This window comes from Lepeophtheirus salmonis, chromosome 3 (genome assembly GCF_016086655.4).
Source record: "Lepeophtheirus salmonis chromosome 3, UVic_Lsal_1.4, whole genome shotgun sequence".
Classification (NCBI taxonomy): Eukaryota; Metazoa; Arthropoda; class Copepoda; order Siphonostomatoida; family Caligidae; genus Lepeophtheirus; species Lepeophtheirus salmonis.
The window spans coordinates 32,447,525-32,463,061 of NC_052133.2; the positions used below are offsets into that span (position 1 = coordinate 32,447,525).

A 15,537-nucleotide genomic window follows, 5' to 3' on the forward strand; every position below is an offset into this window, starting at 1 on the left:
AATACTCTCCGTCATACATGATCATACGCAGTAGTGATTTGGTTATAATTTATTAACTGTTTTCTATTCAATCGTTTAATTATTATAATAACAGCTTTGGAAAATAAAAAAATTATTCAAATTACCCCCTAGAAAAAAATTAAATCGAATTTTAAATCATATTTTATAAACTCTACCGATATGTAGATGCATCGGAAAACTTTTAACACCAGAAAGGCGAATTGTCTACCCAAATAAGCAAAAACTGGTGCCGTAACCCCCTGAAATTTCATTAAGTTTTAATTTTAATATTCATATTGACATTTATAATTGTAAAGTACTTATATTTACATTATTGTTCTACACAGAAAGGCTGAGCAGACAAGTTGATATCTAACTAATATTATAAGGTTTCTATTTGGTAATTAAATTCGGTGGATATGCAAAAATGTATTAATAACAAGACCAATAATTGTTCAAATATTTTTGATCCAAAAAAAGAAGGAGCAATTTGTAAAAACTGTTAATAAAGTATTTATAGGTATAAACATGGAATAATATTGAGAATATATGAATACTTGTTTTTTTATTGTATTATAGCTTATACAGTTTTACTAAAACGATAATATATTAATTTAATTTGGGGGAGGGGGGGGGGCTGTTAGAAACATGCTTAGAATTATTATATATTTAAGAATAAATTCATTCTAGACATACCTAAAAGTAATTCAAACAAAGAAAAAAATAGAACGCATTGAAACATGTTGTATATACAATAAGACGTCTCCGACTTTATTTCCATCTCCGTTTATCATATTCAAGATTAGAGTAGTTAAATAAGAATATCGCCTAAAATATATTTTGGAAAACTCAATAATTATTCAAGAAAGGGTTAATAACTCAAAAACTAATGAAGTATTATCCCAAATAAATAAATTTACCCAGCAAAGAAGATCGAGGGAAAATATAATATCCATTAGATAATAAAACGATATTTTTGAGTGAATAAACACTCCAGAGAAGTAACAGAAGGTTTTGCAGTTTATAAAGTTTTCTTTACCAAATCATGAAAAGCCTCAACTGTGTCAGTACGGCCATTTTTCAATGTTATTTTATGCAAAATTAATATTTATGACTCTAATTACAAAGAATATAATATGAGATACAATACCAACAAATATTGTTGACTTCATAATATTTATGAATTTATAAAAACTATTTAGATAAAATACGCTTATTTGCTACCATGAAAAGATAAATTATAAAGTTCCCCAAATGGCCATGATTAAACATTTGTTTCATTATTCCCAACTTTATTTAAAAATTATAAAATCAGTTCAATAATTTGGTAATAATCATTGATTAAATTTCTTAACCATTTATTGTTTATTATTCGATTTATAATTTGACCATATGTTGCAATGTGGCATGTCAGCATAAAAAAATATACATCAAAACTGCATAACGATTGATAAGTCATATATATCTGTTGATGTATAATAATGAATGCAGATAATTAGATGAATTATCAATAATAATATAGTTATGGTATACTTGTGTAAATTAAGCTCATCTTTGGCTTGACTTATTTAGATATAATTAGGTGTTAGCAAGATTTAATATTCTATGACAAAGAAAGAAATAGATTGTTCCTAGGGCATAAAAATGTCTAACAGAAATATGATCAAAAAATCCGATCCTAACCTATATTATTTAAAACTTGATTAGAATATAAATTTAAGAATGCATAATGACCTATAAAAACGAATGATTGGTTTTTTATTAATTAAAAATAATAGGGAAAATTAAATTCTCTTATTTTACGCAAATGTTCTCTTAATTGGTTATTTCGAGATGCACCAATTAAGTAAAAGCAAAGCTAACAGTATCCCAATTACTTCATTAAACTTTGTAATTATTTGTTGGAAGTTTCAAAGCATGATTTTATACATTCTTATTATTTATTTACATCAATTATGAACATGAAAAATGGGACATGTCTTATTTTGAATAAAATAATTTTTTTTTTTTAAAACAGTTTATTAATTTAGAAATAATTTTTTCCTTTACAGTAAAAAAAAAAATTATATTCAGTTATCCTACTATCTTTTTAGATTATGAATTCACAAATGACAAATAAAATGATAAAAAGTATTCAATTTGTTCACTGATAGTTTTATATGTAACAACTACTAAGGGCATATAAAGTTATATAATATATATATAATACCCATTATAATGAAAGGTGTTGGCTTAAATCTTCGTGAAAGTACTCGCTTTACAATTTCAAGGGTAGTAACAGGGGTTTAATTAATTAAATATTTTGCAAAATATTAATTATTCGAACATATGTATACATGTATTTCAAAATAAATATTTGCTATATTTTATACCTTTTATCATTTTCTTTAATAAGGTTTATATAAAGCTTAAGAACCAATTAGTGAATTGTAGATAAATATATTAATCCCTATTTGCTTAATCACGCATTATATTAGGCTTGATGATGCTCTCTAATTCGTTTGTAATTCATCAATGAATAAGACTTTCAAAACATTATTGTACTTTTTTTTTTGATAAACTTTAATAGTACTACATGAATATTATTTTTGAGACCAAGTCTGAAACCTTTTTTTTTTCCTGTTTGGTCTCGAAAGATTTTTGACCTATATATATATATCATAGACCAAAGTTCTAACGGCAGACACCACAAAAAATATTTCCTTTTTATTTTTAAGGACGTGGGACTGAATTCAAAAGGTGTTTTTTTTCTGGTATACCGAATTTTAATAAAAAAACGGCCTAGGCATTCCAGACCAAAACCCAACACTAATAAGTAGGCATATATTTTGTTTTAAATCTGTATAAAAAAAGTTATTTTTATACTCTTGTGTTAAAATTAATGATTGAGAGAGTATGTAGTTGTATGATAATTATAAACAACAAAAAAAAATGGTTTGGAGTTTTATTCAACTAAAACTAATTTGTAATCTGAGTTCATACTGCAGTAGAGTAACTATGAATAACTAAAATATTCAGTATAAATATTTATTTGATCAATTGTGTTGTAAATTTTTAGTGCAACCGAGTTACATTCAATAAAAACATAGCTTCAAAATATTAAATATAATTATGTTATTCAGCTTCAAGTGCATTAAAATCTTAAACATATTGAGGATGGTTATTTGGAATATTAAAACTTTCCTAGTTATACAGCCACGAAACGAAACAAAAAAAACTATGAGGCAATGAGAAAAGAAAAGTCGTAAAAATTGAATGATTTATCCAATGAATTATATATATAAAAAAATTATAGCTAAAAACAGAAGATATGAAAAGGGTAATTTGAAATACATAATTTCGACCTTTTTTTAAAAGGTCATTTTAATAATAAAAATAATTATTAGTTTTTAATTAAGTCTATGGACACAATTTACAGGATAGAGATTTTTAATCCGGAACAAATTCACATCCAATAACTTGACAACAATGAGATCTATGTTTATGTGCTTATCAGATTTAGCTGACAAACCTTCTAAAAAGTACAAAATATTTGAGCTGCCCTCCGAATACGAACACCATGCGGACATTATTGTGGAGCTACTTTCTGGGTGCATGAAAAAGTACACAAGTAAGTGTATTGATAATGATGTTAGAAAACTGAAATTGATCTGTTGTCATATGTGAATTTTATATTGGTTCAGTTTGTGGAAATAAGGTAATTTGATCCGGATTTATTCCAGAAAGAAACAACATTTTTTAGAACTTTTTTGTTTCGGGAAAAAGAAAATGTGGCCTCCTACATTGCCAAATCTGAGCCCCTTGAACTGTCATCAGCCCTGTTTGGTAGAAAGAGTCTAATAAACATGCACATGCCACTGTTGACTCCATGCATTTTCAAGACAGTGTTGAACATTGTCAAGGAGTTCCTCATCAAGGCGTGTGCCTGTTTGGAGGCTGTGGTTTTAGCTGGAGGTAGTTGTTTTGAGGGATTGACTTCACTATGGAGCCCTACATATTTGAGCAAAATATTCGTGAATTAATAATGTGAAATAAATTGTAATATACATTATTCTTAAATTTTCAGAATTTAAAATCCCTATCCTGTATATTAGAAAAACCAAAAGAAACTTTGATCTTTTCTAAAAACTTGATCTTGTCTAAAAACAAGAGTATCCTAAATATAACATAAAACATTATTTCCAAAGAAAACGTCATTCATTAAATATTTCTAAATGACATTTCATTTTTAAATTTTACGCATTGATGTCAGTGGGAATGTTAGGAAAAATTTGACTGCACCCTACAGAAAAATCCTACAGATGGCAATGAGTACTATTAATATATTTCAATGTATACTTACATAATTAAGCACCTATATCAGATTTGAATTTATTAATTTCATTTTTTATACAAATTACTCCTTATAGCAGTATTGTTCAACAGTCAAAGCTATGCACCAAATCTTGAATTTGGAATATTAATTGTATACCCTTCAAATAATATAGTCAAATTTAAAACTTGGGTAATATTTCTCTCTCATTAAACCTAAAAAAATATGGGGCTTCTACAGTTTCACATTTATTTTTTACATAAAATTCAAAAGGAAAAATCATAAGTTTTAATTATATTTAAAGGAAAATGTTATTAATAAGATGGTTCGAGCGTATAAAGAGCATAAAAATTCTCTAAAAGCCAATATTTGAATTACTTGGTATCGTGATTGGTATAAAAAGAGCAAATTAAAGATTTGTGATCAATACAAAGTGTTTTAATTTTCCCAAATTCCGCCTATTCAAATTTCTTGGAAATTTGGAAACATTTCCGCGAATTATCATGTAGCCAAAAACGGGACTCACATACAGTTTTAAATCTCCTGTTCAAGGTGCTCTTGTTTACAGGCAGTAGTCTTTACTTTTCTCAGGTTCAGTTCCCTTATATGATTGGGCTCCGTCGAACTACCCACAAAGTCTGAGAACATAGACAGACGACGGTTCCCATGGCAATGATCTAGAAGGGAAATTTCACTTAAATACATGGGAATTCCAAGATCCCAGCCTTAAATAAAATCAAAACCGACGTGAATTAAGTACTATTTGAATTAAATCTTAATTCCTTAGATTTTTACATTATTTTACATTTGAAATACAGTTTTTTATAATTGAATAGCATGTTTTGACATGTTTAATATTAATAACGGTAAAACATAATTTACTTTTCTTTATGTTGGCTACTTGAATAGATATAATCAACAGGATAAATTAAGGATTTGAGTAATTTTCACTCTTTTCGTTTTAAAATTTTATGAACCAACTATATAATATATAATTTGATTAACAAAAAATTGTTCTTCTTAATAACTTTGATCACGTGATGTGTCATTACTCCATCTACTTATGTATGTATGTATTATAAGATTTATTTAAATCCATGAATATGAAACTTTATAGTTGACAAAAGATTATCGATGATTTATCTTATACATATATAATTTATTTAATTTTGATACTACATACAAGATGGACTTTCTTTTTGTGATTAAAAAAATTGTCATATTAGTGTAAATAAGACTTCTTTTTTTTTATTTTAGTTCTGTATTTGGAGAATATTTTTTATATTGACAGTCATATTCTCTTTTATGCTGGAGTTGTTGGAAATAATGTATGAGTAAAAAATATTTAAGATATTTGAAAACAAGGTTTTACAAACATTTTTACAAATCGATCCCTGAATAAGACTTTATTCGACTCAAACAGGTAACAAATGAAGTCTGTGCAGGGTGATACATGGAATATTTTATGTTCATGTATTAAATGTTATTTCTTTTTAAAACAAAATTCGATATTTATTTGCTAAAAAATCAAAATTCAGAAAATAAGGATACAAAATTATCCTAAAATGTATATTATCTCCGTAATAGAAGATACTAAACTTTAAAAAACCCATTTTTATGAATAAAGAGGGATACTAATTATTGTAATTCTATAGCGTAGTTGTAGTAAAATTTACTCCTCAATAAAACTACACCAGCACTGCCCCATCCCTTATCTGTATCTATTACTTTATGTATGTAAAATATGTTTTCGATATACCTCATAGATAAAAGTGAGGAGTAAGAATATGCCTTTTTTAAAGTAACAAATTTACTTTGTCTATTTCCAATAATCGATTATTATGACTGAACGATTAGTCTTAGCTATAACATATATTTGTTTTTTGCTCCTAATCATACATACGAGTAATCATTTTGTCTCCGAATGTAAGACGCTCTTTCCAATATAACCATATAACTTTTAAAGGAGCTTTTTCTTTTTTAGAAGTTTTTTATAAGATTATTTGTTGACCTTATAGTTTGTAAAAAATTGAAAAAATATTAATGCAGGTATTACAAAGGCTCATTATATTTTGTATGTGCAACGTAGTTTCTCGGAGTATGATATTTCCGGTGTTTAATCTATTGTGAAACTTCACCTTCATCTTTTATAACGAATTGTCCTACTATAATCAAACTCATTGACAAGATATAGAAATATAATTTTATTACAATATTACTTGTGGGAATTGAGATAATAGCAATATTCTCAAATATAATTTATATTCATAAAAAAATTATTTACAATACTCACTTACACTCACAAAAAATCATTTTCTTAGTTTTGATATTCAATCAAGAAATTTTTATTTATATTGAGTTTTCAATTCAAAATTTAGAAATCTAAAACTACTTACGACTCATATTTGTAAGTTGAAATTATGTTTTAAACACTCTTCACATAAATAATTTTTTAGAAAAATGATAGATCAATTAATTGACCTTCAAATGACCTATTTGTACTCCAACACGGATACTAAAAGCTAAAACGGTATTATTTTATGAACAAAATCCTTTAAATAATAGAAAAAATTACCTTAAATTGCTTTTCTCTGTAAATATAAATGAAATTACCTTAAATTTTGTCAAAAAAAAGGTTTATTTTTAGATGGGGTTGGAACTTTTTTCTTGCTTAAAAGTTGGCTCAAATGTATAAAATTACATACAAGGTTGAAACCAAATTTGATAAAAAAAAAAGAAGCTAATTTTAGATTTGTGATCAATACATGCGTTAAACATTGCTAGAATTAGAAAAAAAAAACTAAAAGATTTTAAAATAGTAAAATAATTGACTTGTGCAATTATATTACATCAACTTATGTTTCAAATGTTCATCATAATTGTTTTACACTAAATATTAAACTGGCGTCATGGTTAGCAATTTCCTTGATAGCACAATCGACGCAAAAATATCGATAATGTCCATTATCTTATAGAACAAATAAAAAACAGTGAAAAAAAATTCATCTTAGGAAAAAATCTCCAGATATAAAATTCATCTAGGATAAAACCCCTCATTTGCATACTTTGGTTATATTACTTTATGTTGAATCATTAGTATTTTTTAGTCTATATATCAGATGTGGCGTAATTAAGTATACACTTGGTGATAGTATTAAAACTTCGTCAATAAATAACTCAGGAATAACACTTGAGGATTTATTTTTTTTGTAATTTGTCTAGGACATAATAAATTATAAATTTATGCATTATGGCCTTGGCATTCAACACGGTATTGAACCTGTTTCTGAGATTCTTACAAGTCCTTTCGAAATATTCATCATAAAAATATAATTTTCAATTATATTTTGTTATATTTATAAATCAAAATTGTTGATATATTTGTAACTAAGCATGTATCACATTTATAATGAATAATTGTATCAAAATTAACATTCTTTTTAAATGTTCCTCTTATTGGTTAGATGGAGTTGCACTGATTAAGTATAAGTAAACATTATAGTTTTACAATTGCTCCATCTAACCTAGGAATCTTTTGGTGAAATCCATAAGCATTTAGTATATTTCTTTCTCTAACTGGGGTGCAAACGTACATACATCAAGTTCAAGACATTTTTTTAATTTTGATATATTTATTTATATCTACATTTTGATACATGCAGGTTTAAAAATATGAACATACAATAATTTCCAAACTTTTATAAGAAATGTTCTGGAAACAAAATATTGATTGAAAGCTAACATACTAAATAAATAAAAAATATATAAAAAGTCTCTATTGACTTCGTACTTCAAGATACAATCAATATTTTGTTTTCAGTCCATTTTTCACTACGTGTCTAGTTTTTTTGTAGAAGAAGTTATTTACTTTTCTAGTATTCCTGCTTAAGGTTTCTGATGATAAAAAAATTATTTAAAAGTATGAATCATAAATAATTTAAAGATAACTCCAAATTATATTTTGAAAAATTAATCGTAAAATGGAACATAAATATGGAAGTCTGTGACAACCATATCAATAATTTGATACATAATTTTTAAATAAAAAATAAACCAATAAATTTGACAGATTTGGAAATTTGATTAAATAATTCAGACTTGTGAATTAGAGCATCTTGATGTAATCACTTGGATCTTGGCTATTTTTGATCTATCTCATTTTTTTTGTGATTTTTTTATGGAGGACTTTTTCCTAATAAAAGTGAAATCTTTGTCTTGATTTGTCACCTTCGTCAAATTTAGTTGCATCAAAAAAAAAAAAGTTTATCTTAGTCAGGCAAAACATTCAATAAACTACTTTGTTCATTCTTGAAGTTACTATACAAAAAATAATTATTGACTATAAAATTTTGTATACTCAAAAATAAAAAAAATAAAACTGTTTGATATCACTTTGGAGTCCATTCGGTTTAAAATATTATTAAAATTTATACCCAGCTAAGTAATAACACTACCCTCATTATAACCGTGTAAATATACGTCAGAGAAAATTAACAGATTTTAATAAAAAATGGGTTACAGCTCTCTGTTTGTGTTTTTGAAAAATATAATAAAAATACCGAATCCTGGAGTGAAAAAAAATTATCCTAACTTGTGGTAATCAAATAGGCACTGCTTAACTCTTTCTCTTGACAGACCTTGTAAGTCAAACCAATTTATCCCAAAAGAAATAATTAAAGGAAATTTAGCTTGAAGTGGATCTCACAAACCCTCGCTAACTCTTGAAAAACTGGTGTCTTTTAAATACATATAATATGATGACACTCATATCTCAACATATTACTGTATCTCTTTTTATAAATTTTGTTAGGGTTGTTGTTAATTGCTGCACACTGACCATTTTAGTTCACAACAGCCTTAATATGCTGAATGACCAGTCAAAATTCGTCTGTCGTCCAGATGTTTTTCTTTCTCAATAACATTGATCATTTAAGTTGAGTTTAACAATATAATGTAATTAGGAGTTTTGTTTGCATTTTTAAATTACTTTAATTATGAGTTTGATGGGCAAATAATAATACTTTTGTAAATCATGAAATTCAAATAAATATTTTATTTTGAATAGGAAATATATAACTTAAAATAAAAACCATATAAAAAGTAAACTTTTAGTTACTATATTTTCATGCATAAAGATGGACAAAAAAACCCGATGGAAAATGTTGTTTTCATATAAATATAGAGTCTTATTCAACATAACTTCATGAAACATGGATCAAATAAGCATTCCATTATAAAAAATATGATTTATCATGAGATTATTACTACTATTTTGTTGTTCATTTAAGCAGAGAAGAAAAATTATATAACAAAACAAATAATATAAAAAATTTTATCTGAATTTGCTTCCATTGCTGTTCAATTATTATATATGCATAAATTTTTTTTTTTAAATTATTATAAAAATAGAATGTATTTAAAAAAATAAATAACAATTTTTTTTATATTTTTACAAATACTTTAATTATACTAAATAGTAATTCAGTATTATAAGCCTAGTAGATAAACAACATTTTTTATGTTTAATTATATTTAAAGGCAAAAACAAAAAAAATATAGGGCTTATTAAAAAATTATATTTAACAAAATTTTCAACCGTATAAACGTGCTTTAATGAACTTGTTTGCTTTGATATCTTAATTCTGTTTTCTCTTTTTTTGATGAGAGATGTACGCTTTTCAACCATAAGGATAGAAAAACATAGAGTAATGAAGATTTTTACTTTACTTAGTTTGCTACTCAAATAATTAATATTCTGATCTTGATAAGTTTCATACACGTGTTGTGTTTGGTCTACTCTTTAGATAGTATGTTAAAATCTGCAGGGAAAAAGTCAGCCTTTTAAACTTTTGGCTATTTGCTTACTACTATTCCTAAAGCATACCAAAGTTAAGAGCTTAAGGCAATAAAACTGCCTTTTGCATACTTTGTTACCTTTATATTTTTCTCTTGTATAGTGTATACTAATTTACATGTATTATCTGTTACTTCACTTATCACAATCAACCTAATCAAGCTGGTCCCCAAAATTACAAGTAAGGAATATATATTTTTTTTAAATTGTCTCAAAATTGACATTACAATATTTTAACTATAATAATAGCAAACTATATTTTGTTTGAGCCCCAAACTAATATTGTTAAGATTGATTAAAGTAATCTATTTTTTCCCCCAACATTACACTCAAATAAGTATTTGTAGTATTTTACTTCATGTATAATTACGAGTGTAAAATGGATAAAATAGTGTAAGAAATATTACAAATTTATATAGTACCATTTTGAGACTTTCTCAAATGTGTCGATTATATAAAATAATTAGTTTAATTTGAGGAATAAGCCCAATTTGCATGCTAAATTAATAAAATGAGGGCTTTGCAATGTTATGGATACTTTTTAAATCCTTTTGTTTTATTTAAAATAATCCATAGGTTGTATAATTTTTTTTAAAAACAAGCATAAATGACTTTATATGTTACAAAATAAACTTTTAAAAAAAGAAATACTTTTGAAGATCCTTTTTTTAACAACTGTTGCTGTAATTTTAAAATCTATCCCTTTTCTATCTATCTTTTTGAACTATGAAGATAGTCTTTATATACATAAATAGTAGATCTAAAAAAAAAATTAAATACTTCACTTTTTTTTCTTTTTATATAGGAGCATCTGTAGAGGTGGAAAACAAGGTCATCGCTGTAGAAGGTGGCATTGCATATCTTCCATGTGATATACGTCCTCCCAATTCGGAAGAGCAAGTATATCTTGTCCTATGGTATCGCTACGACGAAGGAGAACCACTATATAGGTATGTAAGATTTGGAAGTAGGGATGAACTAGTCCTAAAATTTTGGGCTCTTTTCCGGTCACGTCCAAGATTTAAAGGATCCGTTCGAATTGTACGATTAAATTAATTTAAACTTAATTAAATTAATATTATTACATGTAGAGATTTCGTTCCCAAAATCACACTGCAAATGAATTGCAAGAATGACCATAAGCCAATTTTTTGAAATTTGCGAAAAACTTTTTGCCCCCCTTTTCGCCACTTGGCTTTGCAATATAAATTATGGTCGAGGGGGAAGGGGGGGGGATGAAACACAAAAATTGTAAAAGTCGCAGTATGTACTAGCTACAATTTTATGACAATACTAAGCCTGTAAAAAAATTTTATTACATATTCTAAACCAAGCGATGTGTGTAAGTAATTTAATTTTTTGATGGTACTCTAATTCCAAACCATCCTGTGTGTATGTAGAAAAAAATAAATCTTTACAATTGTTGTTGAAACAATAAAAACATATTTATCTGGATAATAAGATTTCTCTTAATTAATTACCTTATATGTATTTTATACGTAGAACCAGTAAAATAGCTAAATATATGAATTAACATAAAAAATACATTAGGGTGAGTCTGATTCTTCAACTTTGTCCAAACAGGCTTAACCTTTTTTTTATGGTACTGTGTATTGTCCTTATGAATCCATCTGAGTAAGTTTATTGATTTTTGTATGTATATATATATATATGTTTACTTAACTACAGATCCTATGAAATATGTAAAAAGTGACAAAAACTATAACAATCACTTTTTGGGTGTTTGAATGTGTGTAATAGTTTTTATTTATCAAATATCTATTCAAGATATAAAAAAAAAAAAAAAATAATTTTAGTATGTCTTAATTGTGTAAAGCCAATCATATATACTTTTTTGAAGCTCTCATCTATTTTTCGGTAAGAATAGTATTTTTTCAAAAATAAATTATAATTACTGTATTTTTATCTAAAATATATATCGATAAAAAAGTTATTAGACTTCTTAAAAAAATGAATTTTATAGGATAACGTCATTTTTCTAAAAGAAATTTACTGGCTCTGGGCTACAGACAAATGCAAACAAATTCCAATTAAATTGAACATATAGTATGATTATTAGGTTCATTAACAATACCAGAATCAGATTAAGCTTTATCCGTCTAAATTTAAGATTTTTTTTTTGTTGCTCTAGCCTCACCCTAACATATATACAACATTTCTTAATATATCATATTACACATTATAAATGATAAATAAATCCAGCTTGTTCGAACATATTATATTGTATAAATATTTTCTTTTACAATTTACGGTAATTTATTATTTAATGAAATGTACAAATCTCTATATATCCTTGATAGCCATTACTTCTATTAGGTTAGAGTAATTGTTAAAAAAGTGTTCATCTTATAAGCAATTATGATTTATAAATAATTGTTTAATATTATGATTATTATGATAATAATTTAACTAATAGACAATTAAAAATTCGATGTACAAAGTGGAATTCTATAATATTTTGACGGCATTATGGTATTTGGAAGAACATCTTGAGGAAAGTAAAATTATTGATTCTAAAGTCTCCTTAAAATCTCCTCTTTTATATATTATAGCAAATCAAAATTAGAAAAATGATGTAAAAGTATTGATGTTAAAATTTTGATCCTCATTACAAAACGGATCAAACACAATGGTAAAGAGTTATTTAGTTTCGGGGTTAATGTTTTACACATTTTGAGTCCTATTATTTCTAATGTTAACTAAGAAATAATCAAAACTGAAAAACTGAATTGTATACACTGTATATATATGTTGCTGATCATGGGGAAAGGTTAATTAACTAACCAAAACCTACCGTGTTTTTGGTTAGAGTTTTTTTATTATATTTCCTTGCATAATTCTCGCATTTACTTTATTTATAAATATATATAGATATAATTTTCAACCTTGAATCGTTTTTCAATGTACTAGATAATTGATAATGATTACCGTTAAGGAATTAATTAATGTGGATCATTAAAAATTTATTGTCAAATTAGCTCATATTTAAAAAAATATATATGATCCAAGGCAATACATGGCATTCAACTAGAGTAGTAGAAATAATCAAACAGAAAGTTTCCTACCTTCGCAACCCACTCATAATTATTAGTCGTTCTTTAGGCTCGATGATTCTCCAGGATCTAGTACTACCTCTTACTCACATTGATTTTTATCTTGAGTCCATACATGTTAGTTAAGCCGAGTGGCATTGCATCATACAAAAAATGGTGTATCAATGATGTTACCCATAAATTTCTTAATTAAACCCTGCCGTTAATCAAATTGCCCTTTACAAACAAAAATTAAGAGGGGTAGGTCGTAAATGGCGTTTTTTATTTCATATTTTTAGCTGAAAGAGCATCGAAATAGGGATACAAATTCCGGTATCTATAAGAAAATATTGGTATCGCCACAAAATAATTTTGTTCTATCCTTTACATTTTTAGTGCCACAGACCGATTTCTACTTTAAAATTTTTTAGGACTGTCATTTTATTTTACCTATCTACTCTTTCTATATATTTTAGAAAAGAATTATTTTTACTTTTTAAGTAAATTTATAAGTTGAATTACATACCCAGTATGGATGAGTTCATCGGAGAAAAAAAGAAGTAATCTTTAAGAAAATAAGATTCCGCTATCATCTTATTTTATAAAATAGGCACGAGCTAGGGTTTTTCATTTCCCTGGAAGTTGTCTTTAAGTAGTATCCCGACAAAAAAGTATTTAATTAGAGGATCCTAGAAAATATCAGAATGCTGATCGTACATAATATTACTGCATAATTTTAGTATTTCTTTTTGAATATTAAGAACAAACAATAAATTTTAAATTATTCCTACCCGTAAGTTTTCCATTCATATGTGTTTTGATTTTTATCACTATCACAGATAGAGCAAAGATTGTTTATTTTTTTGAGCTTGCTACTGGTCTAGCTTTTTTTTAATTACGTAACTTGATCAAAAATATAATTAATAAGTATGCTATGAATAAGCAAATTTTCTGTGAATTATACATATTATAATTGAATAATCGTTGTGTCATTTAATACTTAGGTGATCTCTCTTCAATAATGAAATAATAAGGAGAATAACTTTAAAAATATAAAACACTGTTCAGGTTGCCAACAACACCAAAACTTGCACGATCGAAAATGCTTATAATTTCGAACTCTATTAATATGTACTGATACATAGGGGATAGGTCTATTTCTACTCATTTTGCGTAAGTTTATTTTAAGATTCTAGGGATTTTAAAAAAGAATATTGTATGTGTGTACATGCGGAGGAACGTAGGTAGATAAGTGTATTTCTAATAAATAAAAATCTAGTTTGAAAAGAAAACTTTTTTATTTAAAAAAAGGGGAAACTTTGTTAAATGTACAGATATATGTAGAGTGTATATACACTTTAATTTAAACTGTGCGCAAAAAGTTAGCGAGATAATGTCTCCTTTTCTTTATTATGTAAATATGAGGCAAATTTAATAGAATCAAGTTATCTTTTGATATTGCACCATAGTTTAGCTTGTTAAAAAATGAGATGTGGTCAAGAGGAGATAAAAAAATAACTAGAATTGTAAAAAAAATATGATCTGAGGCACGTGCAAGGTTTTTGTAGTTGCAACCAGAGCACTGTTTAACTTTTCTAACCCTATTATTACTATTATAAAGGTTGTAAATTGAAGGATTTTTGGTATAAAAACTGAAAGGAAACTGAAATATAACCTAGGACTTTGATAATTTGTAAAAGGCTTGAGAGAAGAGAAGATTAGTTGTTATTACATATATTAGATTTCCTACGTGTAGTTACGAGAGCAGGGAAACAGACCAAATTCCCACTCTATATCAAGAAGGGACATAGGCAGGAATTCATCCATTGTCGATCCTCAATTTTTCTCTGAGTCCAACAAGAACTTTTACATCCTTAAAGAAAACTTTGGTTTTCTTTAAAAAAGGCTGACGGTTTATATGCCTAATCATTCTTCTTTGATTCTTGAAGTGAGAACAGCCTAACATAAAGAAGTAACTAGTGCATGTACTCAGTGAAACACTGATGATTGGTTGAGTAGCTAAAAGTGTAAGCCCTTTTTGAACATGGATAGAATTAAGATTTAAAAACCCATGTCCTTGCTGGATACCACAAGCTTGAGTGTGGATTTCCTTCATCTGATAGCTACTTGCAGCTGATCTAATAAACTGTCACAACATCTAAGCTTCGAGCGGATCTCTAACCCAGTTGAGTTGAAGGCAAACCTGATCAGTAATTAAGTTTTGCAAAGTATGGTGTGGTAAATGCTTAGCCAGGGGAATTCCAAAATACATGGAAAAATTCATTGATTTAGGATTGACAAATAAAAAGGAAATCTAA

The 15,537-nt window shown here is 26.7% G+C and overlaps 1 protein-coding gene across 2 annotated transcripts in view; it reads left to right on the top strand.

Annotated features, from left to right (window-relative positions):
- Nucleotides 1–15,537, top strand: part of LOC121114950 (protein turtle homolog A) — a 207,973-nt gene that overhangs the window by 63,917 nt on the left and 128,519 nt on the right. For both annotated transcript variants that reach the window (XR_011779392.1, XM_040709076.2), the window contains exon 3: nucleotides 10,972–11,116. Coding sequence is in view for 1 of the 2 variants with exons in the window: in XM_040709076.2 (XP_040565010.2) it covers nucleotides 10,972–11,116 (145 nt within the window). In the remaining variant the exon portion in view is untranslated. The remainder of the gene's footprint in view (nucleotides 1–10,971; nucleotides 11,117–15,537) is intronic.